The 16629-nt window shown below is 42.0% G+C and overlaps 2 protein-coding genes across 4 annotated transcripts in view; one reads left to right on the top strand and one right to left on the bottom strand.

Moving 5' to 3' along the window:
- The window catches only part of LOC124273614 (RNA-binding protein 33-like), a 29091-nt gene extending 21098 nt beyond the window's left edge, over positions 1-7993 (bottom strand). Inside the window, 4 exon segments of the mRNA XM_046708897.1 lie at positions 3159-3328; positions 3970-4027; positions 4787-4909; positions 7855-7993. Of these exon segments, the coding sequence (XP_046564853.1) occupies positions 3159-3328; positions 3970-4027; positions 4787-4836 (278 nt within the window). The 5' untranslated portion in view covers positions 4837-4909; positions 7855-7993.
- A 2012-nt stretch (positions 7994-10005) lies between these two features.
- LOC124273574 overlaps positions 10006-16629 on the top strand; it is a 46789-nt gene continuing 40165 nt past the window's right edge. Inside the window, exons 1-2 of one of the 3 annotated variants that reach the window (XM_046708860.1) lie at positions 10006-10611; positions 13240-13376. In XM_046708860.1, coding sequence (XP_046564816.1) covers positions 13244-13376 — 133 coding nt within the window. In that variant the 5' untranslated portion in view covers positions 10006-10611; positions 13240-13243. Of the gene's footprint in view, positions 10612-13226; positions 13377-16629 lie in introns of all 3 variants that reach the window. The other 2 variants (XM_046708859.1, XM_046708858.1) reach the window with 2 other exon arrangements.

Raw genomic sequence — 16629 nt, 5'->3', positions numbered from 1 at the left:
TAATTTATAACTTGAAAAAGTCTTTGATGGTCATTGATCAAACACGTCTAAGTGGTATGTCAGAAATGTTTGCAAAGTGTTCAACGATGTTTTGGCCTCAGATAGCTTGAAGCATTGGAATCAGTCGTAGAGACGCTCAACCACTAAGCAGACTGCTTCAGGATGTCAGATACGGTCGATCGTCCAATCTTCACATCAAACTTCTGCTCAGCAAAAGTGATGACTTCTTGTTGTGTTGTCTGGGGTTTGTCTTTCTTCAAAAGGAGATTTCTTTCTTGATCAGTGGCGAACTTCTACAAGGGTCGCTTAGCAGGTGGTGTACTTCGTGACAAACATCTTGTGATGAAAACTCATGTCGGTTGTAAACATTTTATACAGCTCGCTCTACTGTTATTTCTTGATTAAATCGTCTCAATTAATTATCCTGTGTTCCTAATTAACAAGTGTGATGTTCACTGACGCCGGTGTCAAGCAGCCAGTAAGGCACACGCTAATTACCACTCATGTGTGATTGTTTGTATACGGTCGGATCATCCGACCGGCTGTGTTGATTGTCGGATTAACGAATGTTTTTACAATGTATTTACAGAATCAGCTGCTAGATTGGTGTGTCGGAGTCGGAATGCGAGAATGTCGGATTAACGAGAGTAATTATCACTGTTTTAAATGGTTCCCTAACTTTTTGTTGGATTAACGTGATTGTCGGATTAATGAGTGTCGGATTAACGAGAGCTGACTGTACTTTTTTATTTGGGTGTCCAAAATTATGAGACACATCATCAGAGTTGGTCTGTCGATTTCCTGTGACTGTGCAAAATTTGGTTTTGTTGCAATTATTAGATTTTGTGTTAGTGAGCAATTTATTGGTCGCAGATGAAATCAAACGGACTGTTAAGGTGTCTGACATGTCCGTTGGACAGAACTTTTCACAACAAACACAGTGCCATGTATGACTGGTGCACCCATTGCAAACCCTTATGGTACATGGAATATATCGTCGTTGTTTTCCGTAACAATATCACATATATTGGACGTCGATGGAAGACCTTTAGAAATGAAGCAATCTGATACGTTTTGATTTTACGTTGATGATAATCATTGATATGCCTTGCAACATATCCACAAGTATGCACGCTTATAGCTCATTTTTAAAAAAAATTTACACAAGAGTACAAATATATGCCCATATAAGGGTATGTGACTAGCAGACTGTTGGCTGAGGCTGCTCATGATACACAGCTGTGTACACACCAGCTATGAATTATACATGTGTAACATACATGTACCAGGAATTATACGTGTGTAACATACATGTACCAGGAATTATACATGTGAAACATACATGTACCAGGAATTATACGTGTGTAACATACATGTACCAGGAATTATACATGTGTAACATACATGTACCAGGAATTATACGTGTAACATACATGTACCAGGAATTATACATGTGTGACATACATGTACCAAGGAATTACATGTGTGGACATACATGTACCAGGAATTATACGTGTGTAACATACATGTACCAGGAATTATACATGTGTAACATACATGTACCAGGAATTATACATGTGTAACATACATGTACCAGGAATTATACATGTGTAACATACATGTACCAGGAATTATACATGTGTGACATACATGTACCAGGAATTATACATGTGTAACATACATGTACCAGGAATTATACGTGTGTAACATACATGTACCAGGAATTATACATGTGTGACATACATGTACCAGGAATTATACATGTGTAACATACATGTACCAGGAATTATACGTAACATACATGTACCAGGAATTATACATGTGTGACATACATGTACCAGGAATTATACATGCGACATACATGTACCAGGAATTATACGTGTATGTGTAACATACATGTACCAGGAATTATAATGTGTGACATACATGTACCAGGAATTATACGATGTGTAACATACATGTACCAGGAATTATACATGTGTAACATACATGTACCAGGAATTATACATGTGTAACATACATGTACCAGATGTATCATTATAAGTGTGTAACATGTACATACAGGAATTATACATGTGTGACATACATGTACCAGGAATTATACATGTGTGACATACATGTACCAGGAATTATACGTGTGTGACATACATGTACCAGGAATTATACGTGTGTAACATACATGTACCAGGAATTATACGTGTGTAACATACATGTACCAGGAATTATACGTGTGTAACATACATGTACCAGGAATTATACATGTGTAACATACATGTACCAGGAATTATACACAGTAACACACTGGTTTGTTGTTTAACGCCGCACTCCGCAATATTCCTGCTATATGGCAACGGTCTGTAGCTTATCGAGTCTTGACCAGACAATCCAGTGATCAACAGCATGAGCATCGATCTACGCAACTGGAATATGAGGTGAGGTGAGGTGAAATTGGGTTTAACGTCGTGCATGAGAATATTTCGCTCATATGATGACAACATGCATGCATGTGTATGTGTATGTACGAATAGCCTGCACGGCTGCTTGTACTAGCCCAGACTTAAGCTGGTTGTATAGTGCTAGCCCACTGAGATACCATGCCGCAGTGAAGCATGAATACCCCACTTAGGCACAGTATACTGACTCCCAGCCGACCAGTCCTTGTTGTACCCATTAATGCCGAGCGCCAGGCAGGGACCAACAAGTACCATATTTTAACGTCTTTTGGTATGACGCGGTCGGGGATTGAACCCGCGACCTTCCGCTCCCCGGGCGGATGCTCTAACCCGCAACTGGAATATGATGACATGTGTCAACCAAGTCAGGGAGTTTAACCACCCGATCCTGTTAGTCGCCTTTTACGATAAGCATGGGTTGCTGAAGACCGATTCTAACCGGATGTTAAGGGTCGAATGAGCAATAAGAAGCATGTAATTTCCTATTTCCAGGCAGAATGTGGCTCTAGACAAATATCTGCAAATGTTCATGATATACCACATTTGACATGAACGTTACTTTGAGAAGCTCTAGTTGTTTATTTAATTTATGTTAATAAGTGATCTGCTCAGAATAAAATGAGGATTCATCAGTTTTACCGTGTGACCTGGTTGATCCTGGGTCACAATGACATAGCCGAATTATTTAAAACTGTGTAGCCTTACTCAATAAAGTCTCCCTCCATTGAGTCCCCTGCAGTCTGGTTGAAGCTCTCCGAGTCCTCAATGAGAGAGATGCCTTCTTCTGTAGTGTTGGCATATCCTGACTTATCTCCCTTTTCATCATCAGACCCCAGTAGGGCCTCTTCGTCATATTCTTCTTCGGATTCATGGCCCTACATGAAGAAACAAGTTTTACACATTATCTGCAAGATACAGAGATACAGAATCAGTTTTAATCAATTTCCATTTATCACCCCAAATCACACTATGATAAGCAGATCCTGACACAGACAAGGGAGGCAACCCAAGGAGGAATGCCTGAAGGATTGCATGTAGTTGATATTTACCACTCAGCAGGGGGGATGGTAGTCTCAAATGGATAAGAACCCAATGTTATTTCTGGAATGCCAGGGTCAGCGAGGTAGCCTAGTGGATAAAGCGTTCGCTCGTCACGTCGAAGACCTAGTTTCGATTCCCCACATGGGCACAATGTGTGAAGCCCATTTCTGTTGTACCCCGCCGTGATATTGCTGGAATATTGCTAAAAGCGGCGTAAAACTAAACTCACTCACTCACTCTGCAATGCCTAAGGGAAGCAACTCTACAAAGCAAATGGCTGCAATGACAAATGAGCTCTGTCTCTCCAGATTCAATACCGACTCTCACAACAGAAATATTCTCTTGGATCACTAACAACACAGAAATTCACAAACCACTATTCATCATGGTAAAAAGGGTAAACACTGTGATAAAGTTGGTATTTATTTAAACATCGGCACACAGAGAACACGTACAATCATCTTACCATGCTCACTTTGCTCTTAGGAAAAGCATTAATTCCTCCAATGTCTTCCTGAAGAAGGTCATCATCACTTGAAAAACAAAGAGTCAAGTAGGTTCAACATAAATGTATTCCATGCACATATTTAATCATTTATTTGTAACAGAGAGCTGGGTTAAAGTGTTAAAGCCACTTTGGTATCAAGGATTATAGAACAAACAAACAAAAAAATCAACAAAATTCTTTAATTCCTTTCTAGGGTGACAGATGCAGCACTGCTAAAAATAACTAACGGGTCATACGGAGTTGGTGGAGAGCAGGGACTTACCAGGAATATCGGGGTTTTAAGTGACTCGCAAAAGTGCGTCCAGTATGCAAAAATGTAGAGAATGGAGGCAGAAAAACAATTCGCTGCATCCAGAGGGACAAACAATATTATTCACTGTACCCACAATACATCTATGACATTGCTAAGTGTTTGGTTGTTTCTTTCAGAGCAGTTACATGCATCATTTCATCCACTGGTCCACATGACCATTGATTCATCCAGGCTCTAAAGAAATTACCTTAACATACAGTTCTCTACATGGTCACTTCTCATGGCCCTCGTATCACCTGCAAGGACCCTTAGAACTAACAATTAGGGGTCCCTGGGACTCCCATATTTGTGAGTCAAAGAAAAACCCTGAATATAGTAATATATCTCTATACAAAGACCCAAAAATTGGAAACATTCAATCACATATTTACGACAAATGGACCTTGGACTTTCATGCCTAATTTCAAACACTGTACCATATCATCAGATTCTACACCGGTGACAGCCTACACATGAGTGAACGTTGCCTACCTGTCCCAGGATACCTCAGTGGGACGCCTCTTCCCACTTCTGGTTGTCATGACGTCAGTTACTTTAGAGACACAATCTGTGGCATATTCTTCTGATCAGCTGTTATGGTCTACCATAACATATCTGGAACACCAATACGTGTACCGATTAACCATTGACAAAAACAAATGAAAAACATGGAAAGGAAGTTAAACATGTGGAAGTTATGATGTCTGCAACAAATAAACCTCAAAACATCATCATCTGTACGGAACTCAGTGCCCGTGTCCGAGGTTCAGAATGGGATGAACCACCAACCTTCGTTCATCACGATCAGTCATCGGAAATAGAGCGTTAACAAACCTGTATGGGATTACGCAAGTTGATACTGTTGTTAAAACGTGTTCTTTGCATATCTGGACTGTTCAACCTAGTTTATTAATTTACCCAAATGTCATTCAACAATGTTTATATTAACTGTGGCTAAATTGTGTGTCCCTCCGATACATTATTACTTATGACACTCATATTGCGTTGACTCGCACCTCGAAATGAAGTGCAGTTGACAGAAAATAGATATGCACATATTTTGCTTCACTAAAAGTCATATTTGTTGTACTGGACCATCACATGTCAATAAACTGTTTTCCCAGTGGAAATAGCAAGATCTTGCGAAACCACATTGGTGACAGGTTAAATTGTCCCATGCATAATAACTATCCTGCAAGAAACAAAAGTGTTGTCGTACAACTTTAGTTATGACCATAAATATTTTACCATTTATAGAGCAAAACCTGCAACTAAAACAAGACAATGCTATATTATTGGGTATATTTTGTATGCTCCCCAGGGAGTTGAGATTGATAATACGACGTGCCATTGACATTGCCATCCAGTGATCAACGGAAAAACAAAGCACCTTTGAGCAGCTGAGCTGAGCTGAGCTCTGTGTGTGTGTGTGTGTGTGTGTGTGTGTGTTTTTAATTGAATCACCGGGAGATTGTGGAGAAACATGCACATATACGAGACAAATACACACAGTAATCTTAATCCCTGCATATAACACAAAGCCTAGCAAAAACAAATTAGAACAGAAAAGGTTTACAATCTTGTCTAGTGTTGTTTAACTGCAAATATGACCTCTTCACTGACAAAGTCATTTTCTCTTGTTCATTCATGTGAAGTGATATGATATCGTTTTCTTAGCACCAGAATTTTTTTGACAAATGTAACCTCAAGATAAGCTGACCCCCCTTTTACAGACTGCTTTTTGGTCCTCAAAATTTGGCTTTTCTATGGTCATATACAATAGACTAATTCAAGGCAAATATAACCCCAGACCATCCTTTATCATGTTTATTACACTTTTCCAGAACACGTGTAATTCACAAGATCATCATATATTTGAGGTGTCCGAAATGAGTTATGCAAAAATAGCAATAGACATTTGAGAAATGCTAAAACAAAAAGAAATGCTACAACTCATTTGAATACATGCATTTTGGATAGCATTTATGTTTATATCATATAAATATTATTGATTAACATGTCAGCAGTATGGCTGTTAAAGTACAACTCTGCTTATTTAAGTTGTAGTCTTATCAGTCTTACACTGGAGGAATCTGTTACTATTATTTTCCAAACGAAGTAGATGGCGGATCACTGAATATCGTAAAATGAAACCATGATAGTTTACTGTTACGAGAGTGTGTTTTTTCTGAATTTGTATTATCATTGATTAGGTGATAGTTACTATGGGTCACAATGTTTAAAGTTTGAGTGTGGGTTGTGGGTCACATTTCGCATCATATATGTTCAATGGCAATACTATTTTTAGCGGTACGCCTTTATGATAGCGCTCCAGAGTTGCCTCCCTTGGCTTTATTTCATGTTTTGACCGGTCGTACGTTCCACGGATTTCCATAAAGTTCTCAGTGGATAAAGAATGTTCTAGACTCTGTGTCAGTATATGTAAAGGCTGGTTGTTGTGTTGTCACACGGAATCACACGCGGACTAACACACACGGAATTATACAGGACTTTTCATATCATTGGAGTTGTGCCTACCGTTACATCTGTCTGCCCTCGTAGCTGACCTACACTCAACTTTCAAGAGTGACTGCCTGACTTTTGTCATTGAACTACCTTCATTCAGAATATCTGCTCTAACTAAATATCAAGGCTCGTGGTGAGATGATATCTTTTATATGTGACCCATTACTTTAGAAATCTGTATTGTGACTCAATTGCATTGTACTAAATATCTGTATTTGTCATTCATTGTATCTTGCTCATTGTTTGCTCAATATATTATTGAATATTTTAGACTTGTATGTGTTATATTTTGCTGGTTCAAAGGGGACTCTTAAACCTTTTGTCCCGGCAATTCATTAACCGTAACATTACTAGTTAGCTAAGTTTGTTTAATTATTTTCATAAAAAACACTTATAGACACGTTTTGTATCTGTGATCAGGCAGTCACACGAATGAGTGACCCCCTCTCAGGTAGTCACTTGTATGCGTAGCAGGGGACCGTCTCGCGTACATGTTACGTCCTCTACTGGTTACTAGATACATTGCTACAATTTCCTACCTACACATTAAATTGACCTGTTTTGGATGAAGAGCAGTCATCAGCTTCTTATGATAAAACAATCATCAAAATTAACTTGGTTACAATACGGGGGAAAACATACAAACCAACAAAACACCGTCTAGGTAATGTGCTGCGTAAGTACATAATTCGGGGTCAATAGAACTTCTCTTCCGTTCAGAAATCTGTTTAACAATATTAGCCCAAAAATATGAACGTGAAATTTCACTGAGAGGTTTTCACTCTATTTTAAAGACTTGGAAAACATACTTCTCTGTGTGTACTGGTATATGTTATACATACAACATCTTAAAACTCTTAGGAGGACACTACTTTGTGGACTAATGACATTTATAAATTTCTATATCCCAGTCAACTTCAGGCATAGTGCTCGAAAACTGGGCACCTGTTGATCAGATGCCGAAACATTCCCAATTTGCATAAACAACACTTTCGGTTTTGAAATATACTGGAATAAAAGACTTTAACACTTACAATTAATGCAGGCCCAAATGCATTTTAACAACGAATCCGAACAATACTGCAGTTATCCATAAATATTTCGAGATTTACTTTGAAGACAATCACGCGCAAAATGGCGTCTTGGGGTATGTCAAAATGTGGGATTGTCTTCCGAAATAGACTAAATTACCAGATGCACAGTTTGAAAGTCAATATGAATTTGCCCACTTAAGTTTACATTAATTCCACCATTAAGAAGCTACGATTGCTATGGGAAAGAACAATTGCATTGATTGACGGTATTTTCCACGTGTCGTGAGCCCCTGTTTAAACTACATTTTCCCAAATGTGTTTAATATGGCGATTTTCTAGAGCGAATTTATCTCTGTTTTTCAGAGTTTCAAATCTAAACTACAAACTCAATAAAATCTCTTTTACTCTATACAATGACTTTGACAAACAGTGTCTATGCATTAATCATCATATGTGTAGAAGTTCGAGACAAACAGAAGTTTGATACATCCATGTTCGACTCAAACGGGTTAAAACTTTGGTCAGCACGAAGGCGAGTGTGGCGGCATGCCATCTTTGCTTCAACGGCGCATTTCGTGTAACCAGTGTCGCAATCAGTCGAAGAGACAAATATTGTGTAAAATAAATAAACAAACAAACAAACAGAAGCTCTCAGGTAAAGCAGGAATATTATACCAGTGGCTTCTTAAAGTTCTCCTTCTGTTAGGTGTTGGTTTTTTTGGGTCGCCTTCGCCGGTTGGCATGTCGGCAGACCTATTCCGCCCTGGGGTGCACGGTGTGGGGCCGCGGGAAGGCGGTGTCCCTCCTTTGGACTCATGATTGAAGTGTCCCTCCCTAGGACGCATGTTGGGCCTGTCCCTCCCTGGGACGCATGTTAAACCTGTCTCTCCCTGGACGCATGTTGGGCCTGTCCCTCCCTGGGACGCATGTTAAACCTGTCCCTCCCTGGGACGCATGTTGGGCCTGTCCCTCCCTGGGACGCATGTTAAACCTGTCTCTCCCTGGACGCATGCTGGGCCTGTCCTTCCCTGGGACGCATGTTAAACCTGTCCCTCCCTGGGACGCATGTTGGGCCTGTCCCTCCCTGGGACGCATGTTGGGCCTGTCCCTCCCTGGGACGCATGTTGGGCCTGTCCCTCCCTGGGACGCATGTTGGGCCTGTCCCTCAAACCTGTCCCTCCCTGGGACGCATGTTGGGCCTGTCCCTCCCTGGGACGCATGTTGGGCCTGTCCCTCCCTGGGACGCATGTTAAACCTGTCCCTCCCTGGGACACATGTTGGGCCTGTCCCTCCGTGGGACGCATGTTGGGCCTGTCCCTCCCTGGGACGCATGTTAAACCTGTCCCTCCCTGGGACGCATGTTGGGCCTGTCCCTCCTTGGGACTCGTGATGGAAAGTGTCCCTCCTTGTATTTTTTTCATGAAGGCCTATGCATGGAGTGTCCCTCTTTGGGACGAATAGGTTGTTCCTCCTTGGGAACAATAATAATCCCCCAGAGTCACTATCTCCGTAAGCAAGTCTTGACACCATCTTGCAGCAGTCTCTTCTCGCGGTCCAGCCGTTCTTCAAGCTGGCGATTGAGTAGACCTGGTAACATAAACTCGGGCACACCCCCTGAGGATAATTCTGTAGGTTCAAACAACGATATAACTTAACTGGGTTGAAGATGTAAAAGTATAAGGTAATAGAATATATCTAAATTGATGAAACCTAAGGAAAATTATAATAATTCTTGCACTGTAATACACCTTATCCGCACATTGATATACTCTTAGTCCGTTTTAAATGTATTGCACAGTTTTGTATGCTACATTTGTTAACTGTCATTACCTTTCAAATGCGCTGCTCTTAGGCAAAACCCAGTCCAAACTGGTACTGCCTTAGAAATGCACATTCTCAATTACAAACTCCAGTAGACTGGTGCCCAGTTTCTTGTACCTAAATAAATTTAATGACAACAATTAGAGGGACAATATTGTTTCACGATAATGGATAATAGATTTATCAAAACTGTCTAATGTCAATATTGCGTGAAATATGAAAGAAACATTGCTGTCATAGCTTCCGATGTAAACAAATGCACTCATAACTCCGCACAACGCATAAGTTTAGCAAAAAGTGATCTTCGGTTTGGTCCGTACGCTGCTGTAGAGCTCATTTTGGCACGTGTTGCTAGTGATTGTCAAAACACAATAATAATAGACCGAAATAGCAAGCCAATTTCAAACAGAGTCATCACATTATGCTGTTTTAGATCTACAAACAATAAACACAACATCGTCGAATATTTGTAAGCTGACGTTATGCTTCTACAAGGGACACACCCCACAACTTCTCAGGACGACCTCAGCTGTCACTCTCATCTCATCACAGCTAGTTCCGGTTTTAATCAACCCAACATCGCCTCCCTCTGGCTTTTGTGAGCTTTTGTGAGACTCTGTAGGACTCAAAACTCGCAAGTATTTGACTGTTTCTCCCACAAGCTACACGCTAGTTGACGCCGCCGTCTTGCTGCCTCTCACTCTGCTACGCAAGTCGTCTGATGCAAACTTCGGAAATATCAAGCAGGCAAACTTGACCTAGTTTTCAAGCTCGTTTGTTTATGAACTCTTGCACAACAGGGCAGGGTGATGAAACGCCACAGTAAACTGACGGGTATATAAAATCACTTGAATGCAAAATTCCATTGAACGTGATATTTCATTTCTTCTTTCCACTATCGTCCCCGGTATCACTGCATACACACAGAACGACCAGGTGAGAGCCACTTCCTTGCTTCTAAGTTGAACTTATAAGTTTGTGTAATTAATTGAAGTTAATATCTTGTTGTTCCAGGTAAGAACAAACTATATGGATGTACAACTTCTTTGATACAGATTCTTGTATCGTTGTCAGGCAAGTACTTGCTTGCTAACGATACAAGAATCTGTATTGAAACTTCGCATCACCCGAGTAAAGAAGTTGTTCATCCATAGTTCGTTCTTATTTTTGAAGCAACCAACTTCTAAATATGCCACTCAAAGAATTTCTCATTGTTCCAGTTGATCATTTTCATCAGTGATAAACTTGTGTCAGTTCCTGTCCAAAGAATCAAGATTCTTGGAATATATATATATATATTCTGATGTCAAGTTTTATTCGAGCCATTTTAATTAAGAGTAATTTGCCATTCAGAGTTGCATGTTTTGGCTAGAATTAATCTTTGGGTTTGAATCCAAATTATTCTGGGATTATTGGTCTTAGTGTGTCAGCATCATAACTGCACTTATGGTTTTTTTTTTTAGCGAAAGAGGTAATTTAACATTTAAAATCCTATATATCACTGTATTAGTCACTAGATTGTTTGGTCTGGAATTGATTTTCCAGACTGGCATCGTATGGCTGGAATGTTGGTGAGTGCAGCATCAAACAGTTATTTCTGATATCACATAAGCTGATGTGAGGTACTGATACAGTTCAAAATGACCCCATGATTAATGTGGAATATTGCTAAAAGTCGTGTATGAACTAAGGCCCGCCCGACTGCCCGAGACCGGTTAGATTTCTGATGGACGGACTAAATGTACAGCTAGCCAGCCTGATGGTTTGGTAAAATTTTAGATGTTATATACATCTGAATAAATTCACCATATTTGGTCTGGTTAAATCCATTTTGGGCTGGTAACATTTTGAAGTCACCAGCCTGATGTCTGGCTGGATTTTGGGCTTATTTCATACACTGATAAAAGCAATGTAAAACTAAGCTCACTCACTCAGCGGCCAATTAACATTCACATATAATCTATGCTGAGTGAAGAGGAGATTTATGGACAAATATTTAGGAGACAGAGTTTTCTTTAAAGCTGTTTATTTGCCTGTAATGAGAATGATCAACATAAGAAAATGTTGATGTCTGTCTTCCCTCATCACACCAGGTGGACAGGTGACAATTACATGTGCAGTTCAAATTGACATTTTGATCACTTGCCATGGAGGCCCAGGTATGGAAGTGCACTGATTCATGTTGATAGTTGTCATGCAGAAATTGAGTGTGTAATTTAACAGAGTTCCGGCTGTAAGATTGCAGAGACCCGTGAAGATCCGGGTTAGAATTGATCTTCAGTAACCCATGCTTGTCGTAAAGGCGACTAACGGCATCGGTGGTCAGGCTCGCTGACACATGTCATCGGTTCCCAATTGCGCAGATCGATGCGCATGCTGTTGATCACTGGATTGTCTGGTCCAGACTCGATTATTTACAGACCGCCACCATATAGCTGAGATATTGCTGAGGGCAGCGTAAAACTAAACTCACTCACTCATGTAAGATTGCAGAAATGAATTTCACTCATTGTATAATTGTGAGATTTGAACCTGGGTCTTGAGCAAGACCAGCAAACACTTGAACCACTCAGTAGTCATAACATTGAGGACCCACATACATGGGCACACAGTGTGAAATGTATTCACAGTGTCATACAACAGCATAACCAATGAAGCTTCACACTCACTCACTGCATCACTCACTCACTTGCTGCATCACTTACATGCATCACTCACTGCATCACTCACTCACTTGCTGCATCACTCACTCACTCACTGCATTACTCACTCACTGCATCATCACTCTCACTGCATCACTCACTCACTTGCTGCATCACTTACATGCATCACTCACTGCATCACTCACTTACTGTGTCCCTCCCTGCATCGCTTACTATACTGCATCACACCCTGCATCACTCATTGCATCACACTATACTGCATCACTCCCTGCATCACTCATCTGCATCACTAACTTCATCACTGCATCACTAACTTCATCACTGCATCACTAACTTCATCACTGCAGCATCACTAACTTCATCACTGCATCACTCACTGCATCACTCCTTGCATCACTCCTGCATCAATCACTGCATCACTCACTGCATCACTCCATCACTCACTTCATCACTACTGCATCACTCCTGCATCACTCACTGCATCACTAACTTCATCACTGCATCACTCACTCACTGCATCACTCCTTGCATCACTCCTGCATCACTCACTGCATCACTCACTTACTGCATCACTCACTGGATCACTCCATCACTCACTTCATCACTACTGAATCACTCCTGCATCACTCCCTGCATCACTCACTGCACAACTCACTGCATCACTCACTGCATCACTGGATCACTCACTGCACAACTCACTGCATCACTCACTGCACCACTCACTGCATCACTTACTGCATGACTGCATCACTCACTGCATCACTGCATCACTTACTGCATCACTCACTGCATCACTGCATCACTGACTCATTGGATCACTCACTGCATCACTCATTTGACTGCATTACTCACTCAATCAGTAAAATAACCTTTTGTTCTTTATTTCAGTGACATCAAGAAGCAATATGGCTGCCAGTGCCAACAACATGATGACCGACACATACATCCAGTTCCTGGAAGAGGAGTTTGCCAGGAACCCGCTGAAGGCGTCGGTTATCATCCAGGCTTTGGGGAAGGAAGCTGCAGATCAGGATGCAGGTGAGTTTCACCTGTAGATAAACCTGTGATGCAGTTTGACTGTAAACATGTAGCAGGTCATGGATGACATGGAGACATCTCAGGGATGGCATTCTTATAAGTTTGCTGATGGGATTAACAATGCCAGCTGTGCTGTGACAAAACGTCCAGGAAGTATCATAGATTTACAGAAGCTTTGTTCTACATGTCAAATGACTGACAGGAAATCAAACACTGTTACATCTGGCATCAAGCTCATACATTTACAGGGCTGGTGGAGTAGCCTACTGGCTGAAGCTTTTTCTTCTCATGCAGTAGTAGTATACACAGTGGGGCTACGGGACCAGGTGTCTCTCCCCCCCCCGACTCAATTTTTTAAATAAGTCCTTAGGAAGTCCCTAATCCCGTAGCACCATTGTGTATACTACTACTGAGGTGAATGCAAAATTTGATGAAAATCGGTTGAGTAGTTTCTGAAATATTGACTTTTAAGTGAGCATGGGGTCGGTCGGGAAAAGGTCAAATGTCCAACTTTTTGTCGTAATTAAGTCTTAATTAATCTAATGAAGTCATCGAGAGTGTTCCCAATGCCATTGTGCTATAGCGTAATCATCTGCCGAGATGCATGCAAAATTTCACGAAAATCGGTCAGATAGTTTAGGAAATAATCACTTTTTAGTGAGCATGGGGTCGGTCTGGCAAAACGCTAACAATCCAACGTATTGTCGTACTTGTTATATATTATCGAGGCGAGAGGTGTTTTCAGCCGAATGAAATGCAGCTCTCGGCAGTTCTCCATGCTGCCTTGCTACCATCTCGTTAGGATGTACTTGTAGCGATGTGTGAGCTGTCTGAAAGTGAATGAAACGCAGGTCTCGGCAGTCATCACCTCGCTACCGTCTCAGGGGTTGCTTTTAGTGAGTGCCGTGGACGAGTATAAGTATGTGTGTGTGTGTGTCTCGGCTCAGTTATGATGATGCACGGCCGGCTAGCGAGGCTACGGATGTCTGAAAGTGAATGAAACGCATTTCTCGGCAGTTCCTCCCCGGGGGTCGCTTCACTGCCATCTCTGTAGCATTGAGCAAGCGCTGTGAGCCAGTCACAGTGTGTGTGTCTCGACTCGGCTTGTACAGCCGACCCGCTGGCTGGCTGGCTGGCTGGGCTACGTTATCATGATTTCTGCAAAATCATACTGCAGCTCTCGGCAGTCCCCTCGGGTCGCTTCGCTGTCATCTCGGTAGTACTGAGCGAGCGCTGTGGGCGAGTCACAGTGTGTGTGTGTGTCTCGACTCAGCTTGTACAGCCGACCGGCTGGCTGGCTGGCTGGTTACGTTATGTTGATTTCTGCAAAATCATACCGCAGCTCTTGGCAGTTCCCCAGGGTCACCTCGCTGCCGTCTCAGTAGCATTGAGCGAGCGCTGTTGGCGAGTCACAGTGTGTGTGTCTCGGCTCGGCTACTCACCTACAGCTCGCTGAGTTGGCTGGCCGGCTGGCTACGTTATGTTGATGTCCGCGCAAACAGTTTATTGTGAATCTCCTATTATTTGTTTGGTTTTCGTAAGAAAGGCTTGTCGGACCTGTTGCTTCCCTTGTTCTATGAATTTCTCAAATGACGGCGTTTTTACGAGACTTGGTCCGAATCTCTTGATTCATTCTGTGATATTTTGCGATTTCTGATAGCACCAAACGAAAAAACTCTTCTTCCCATGCTGACTGAAACCAGAGCGCTGTCAACACTGTCCACGGAACTGACGGCCCTGTGATATTTTTTCTGTAATGCCGACCGCGTACCGCGTTCACGTTCTAGTTGTTGTTTGATCTCGCATAACTGTCGCAAACGAAACCCATCTACGGTAAATGTCCGATCGATGTATTTGAGGCTGATAAGGTTTAGATTATCGTACACGTAAATATTCGAGAGATGAATCAAATTTTTTTCTATAACATGCACTCCATCGAGGCTTATTAAGGGTGTCGATCCCGGTCTTATGACGATACGACACCATTGGTGATTGTGTCTGGCTAACCAGCGTATTATCAACCCAGTCAAAAGTGTTCGTTCTGGACCCATGAGCGTGGTGTGTGATTTGATAGTGAAATTTGAATCGAAAACATCCCGTTGGTAATCGGGAACGTCAAACCGTAAATATGAAGCCATGTCGTTTGAAGCTAACATGTTGCCCGTGTGACCTGGTTTTTGTAAAACTTGTACATCAAACTCTGGAGTGAAAGACGTGAGAAGGATCCCGTTGTTCGTAATTTTGGGGGCGTAACAATTGTTTTTAAAAGATATGTTGGGTCATGTTGATCGGGCTGTTTGAAGTCTGCTAGTGACACCCGCTCGTATACGTCTTTTAAGTGCAGGACATACAAGGTCTATTCCTCGCCGGGCAGATCGAATCCACACGTGGAACAGCAGGCCGCGGACCACTGGGAACACTTCGGTATCAACGAAATCGCCTAGTTTGTTGTTCTTGCCACCACCACCAGCGGCAGTTCGACGCATTTGTAAATGTTGTTTTTCAGTTGCAAGGCATACAGTTTGCCGTTGACTCCCGGTTCGTCGAATCCACGTGTGTCCCCGAGGTCGGAGATCGCTATGTTGGCGCATTTTCTAACGCGTGTTCCTGGACCTTGTGACTCCGTTATTGTCGTATGTGCAGCGTCGCACTGAGATATCCTGTACTTACGGGATCGTGTTTAATGTCTATAACCAATATTTTAAATTCTGTGATGTTGCCTCAGATTAATTTCTTGTACTGCCGCGACGGAAACGATTCGGTTCTGCCGTCATTGTACTTTTCCATTTTCACTGGCATGGCTCACAGCAGTGTAAGGTCATTCACCTTGAACCTTGTCGGTCGTGCTCAGCTGATCGAGATGAATGCACAGTTCGCGATACGGAATGAGATCAGGTAATTTCGTGCAGGTCACGGTGGTATGTCGTTTGACGTAAACCTGAGCGTTTTAGTCAACGGCCGACTGATTCTCGGGTCGTTTTTTCCGTTGTTGGCTAACATGACCATGCCGTTTGAGTCGTTCATTTTGAGTTAGGCTCCCACGGGTTTGAAGATTTCTTCGTTGAGCGAGCACACGCTGTAGTAGCCGTCAGTTATTTGGTTGCGGACGTTATTGACGAACAGCCTGTTGTTTCTGCCGTTGGTCCATCGTGGGTAGTAGGTGATGTTGCAGAGTGTGACTACGAGCTGACCGGACATGTTATCGATCAAGTGCAGCAGTTGAATGGACTCGCCCCTCGTCATTCCTAGAAGC

The sequence above is a fragment of the Haliotis rubra genome, unplaced genomic scaffold (genome assembly GCF_003918875.1).
Source record: "Haliotis rubra isolate DU_JTF1 unplaced genomic scaffold, ASM391887v1 Scf182, whole genome shotgun sequence".
Taxonomy (NCBI): Eukaryota; Metazoa; Mollusca; class Gastropoda; order Lepetellida; family Haliotidae; genus Haliotis; species Haliotis rubra.
Note: the sequence above shows the minus strand (reverse complement) of the source record. Positions and strands in the feature narration are given on the sequence as shown.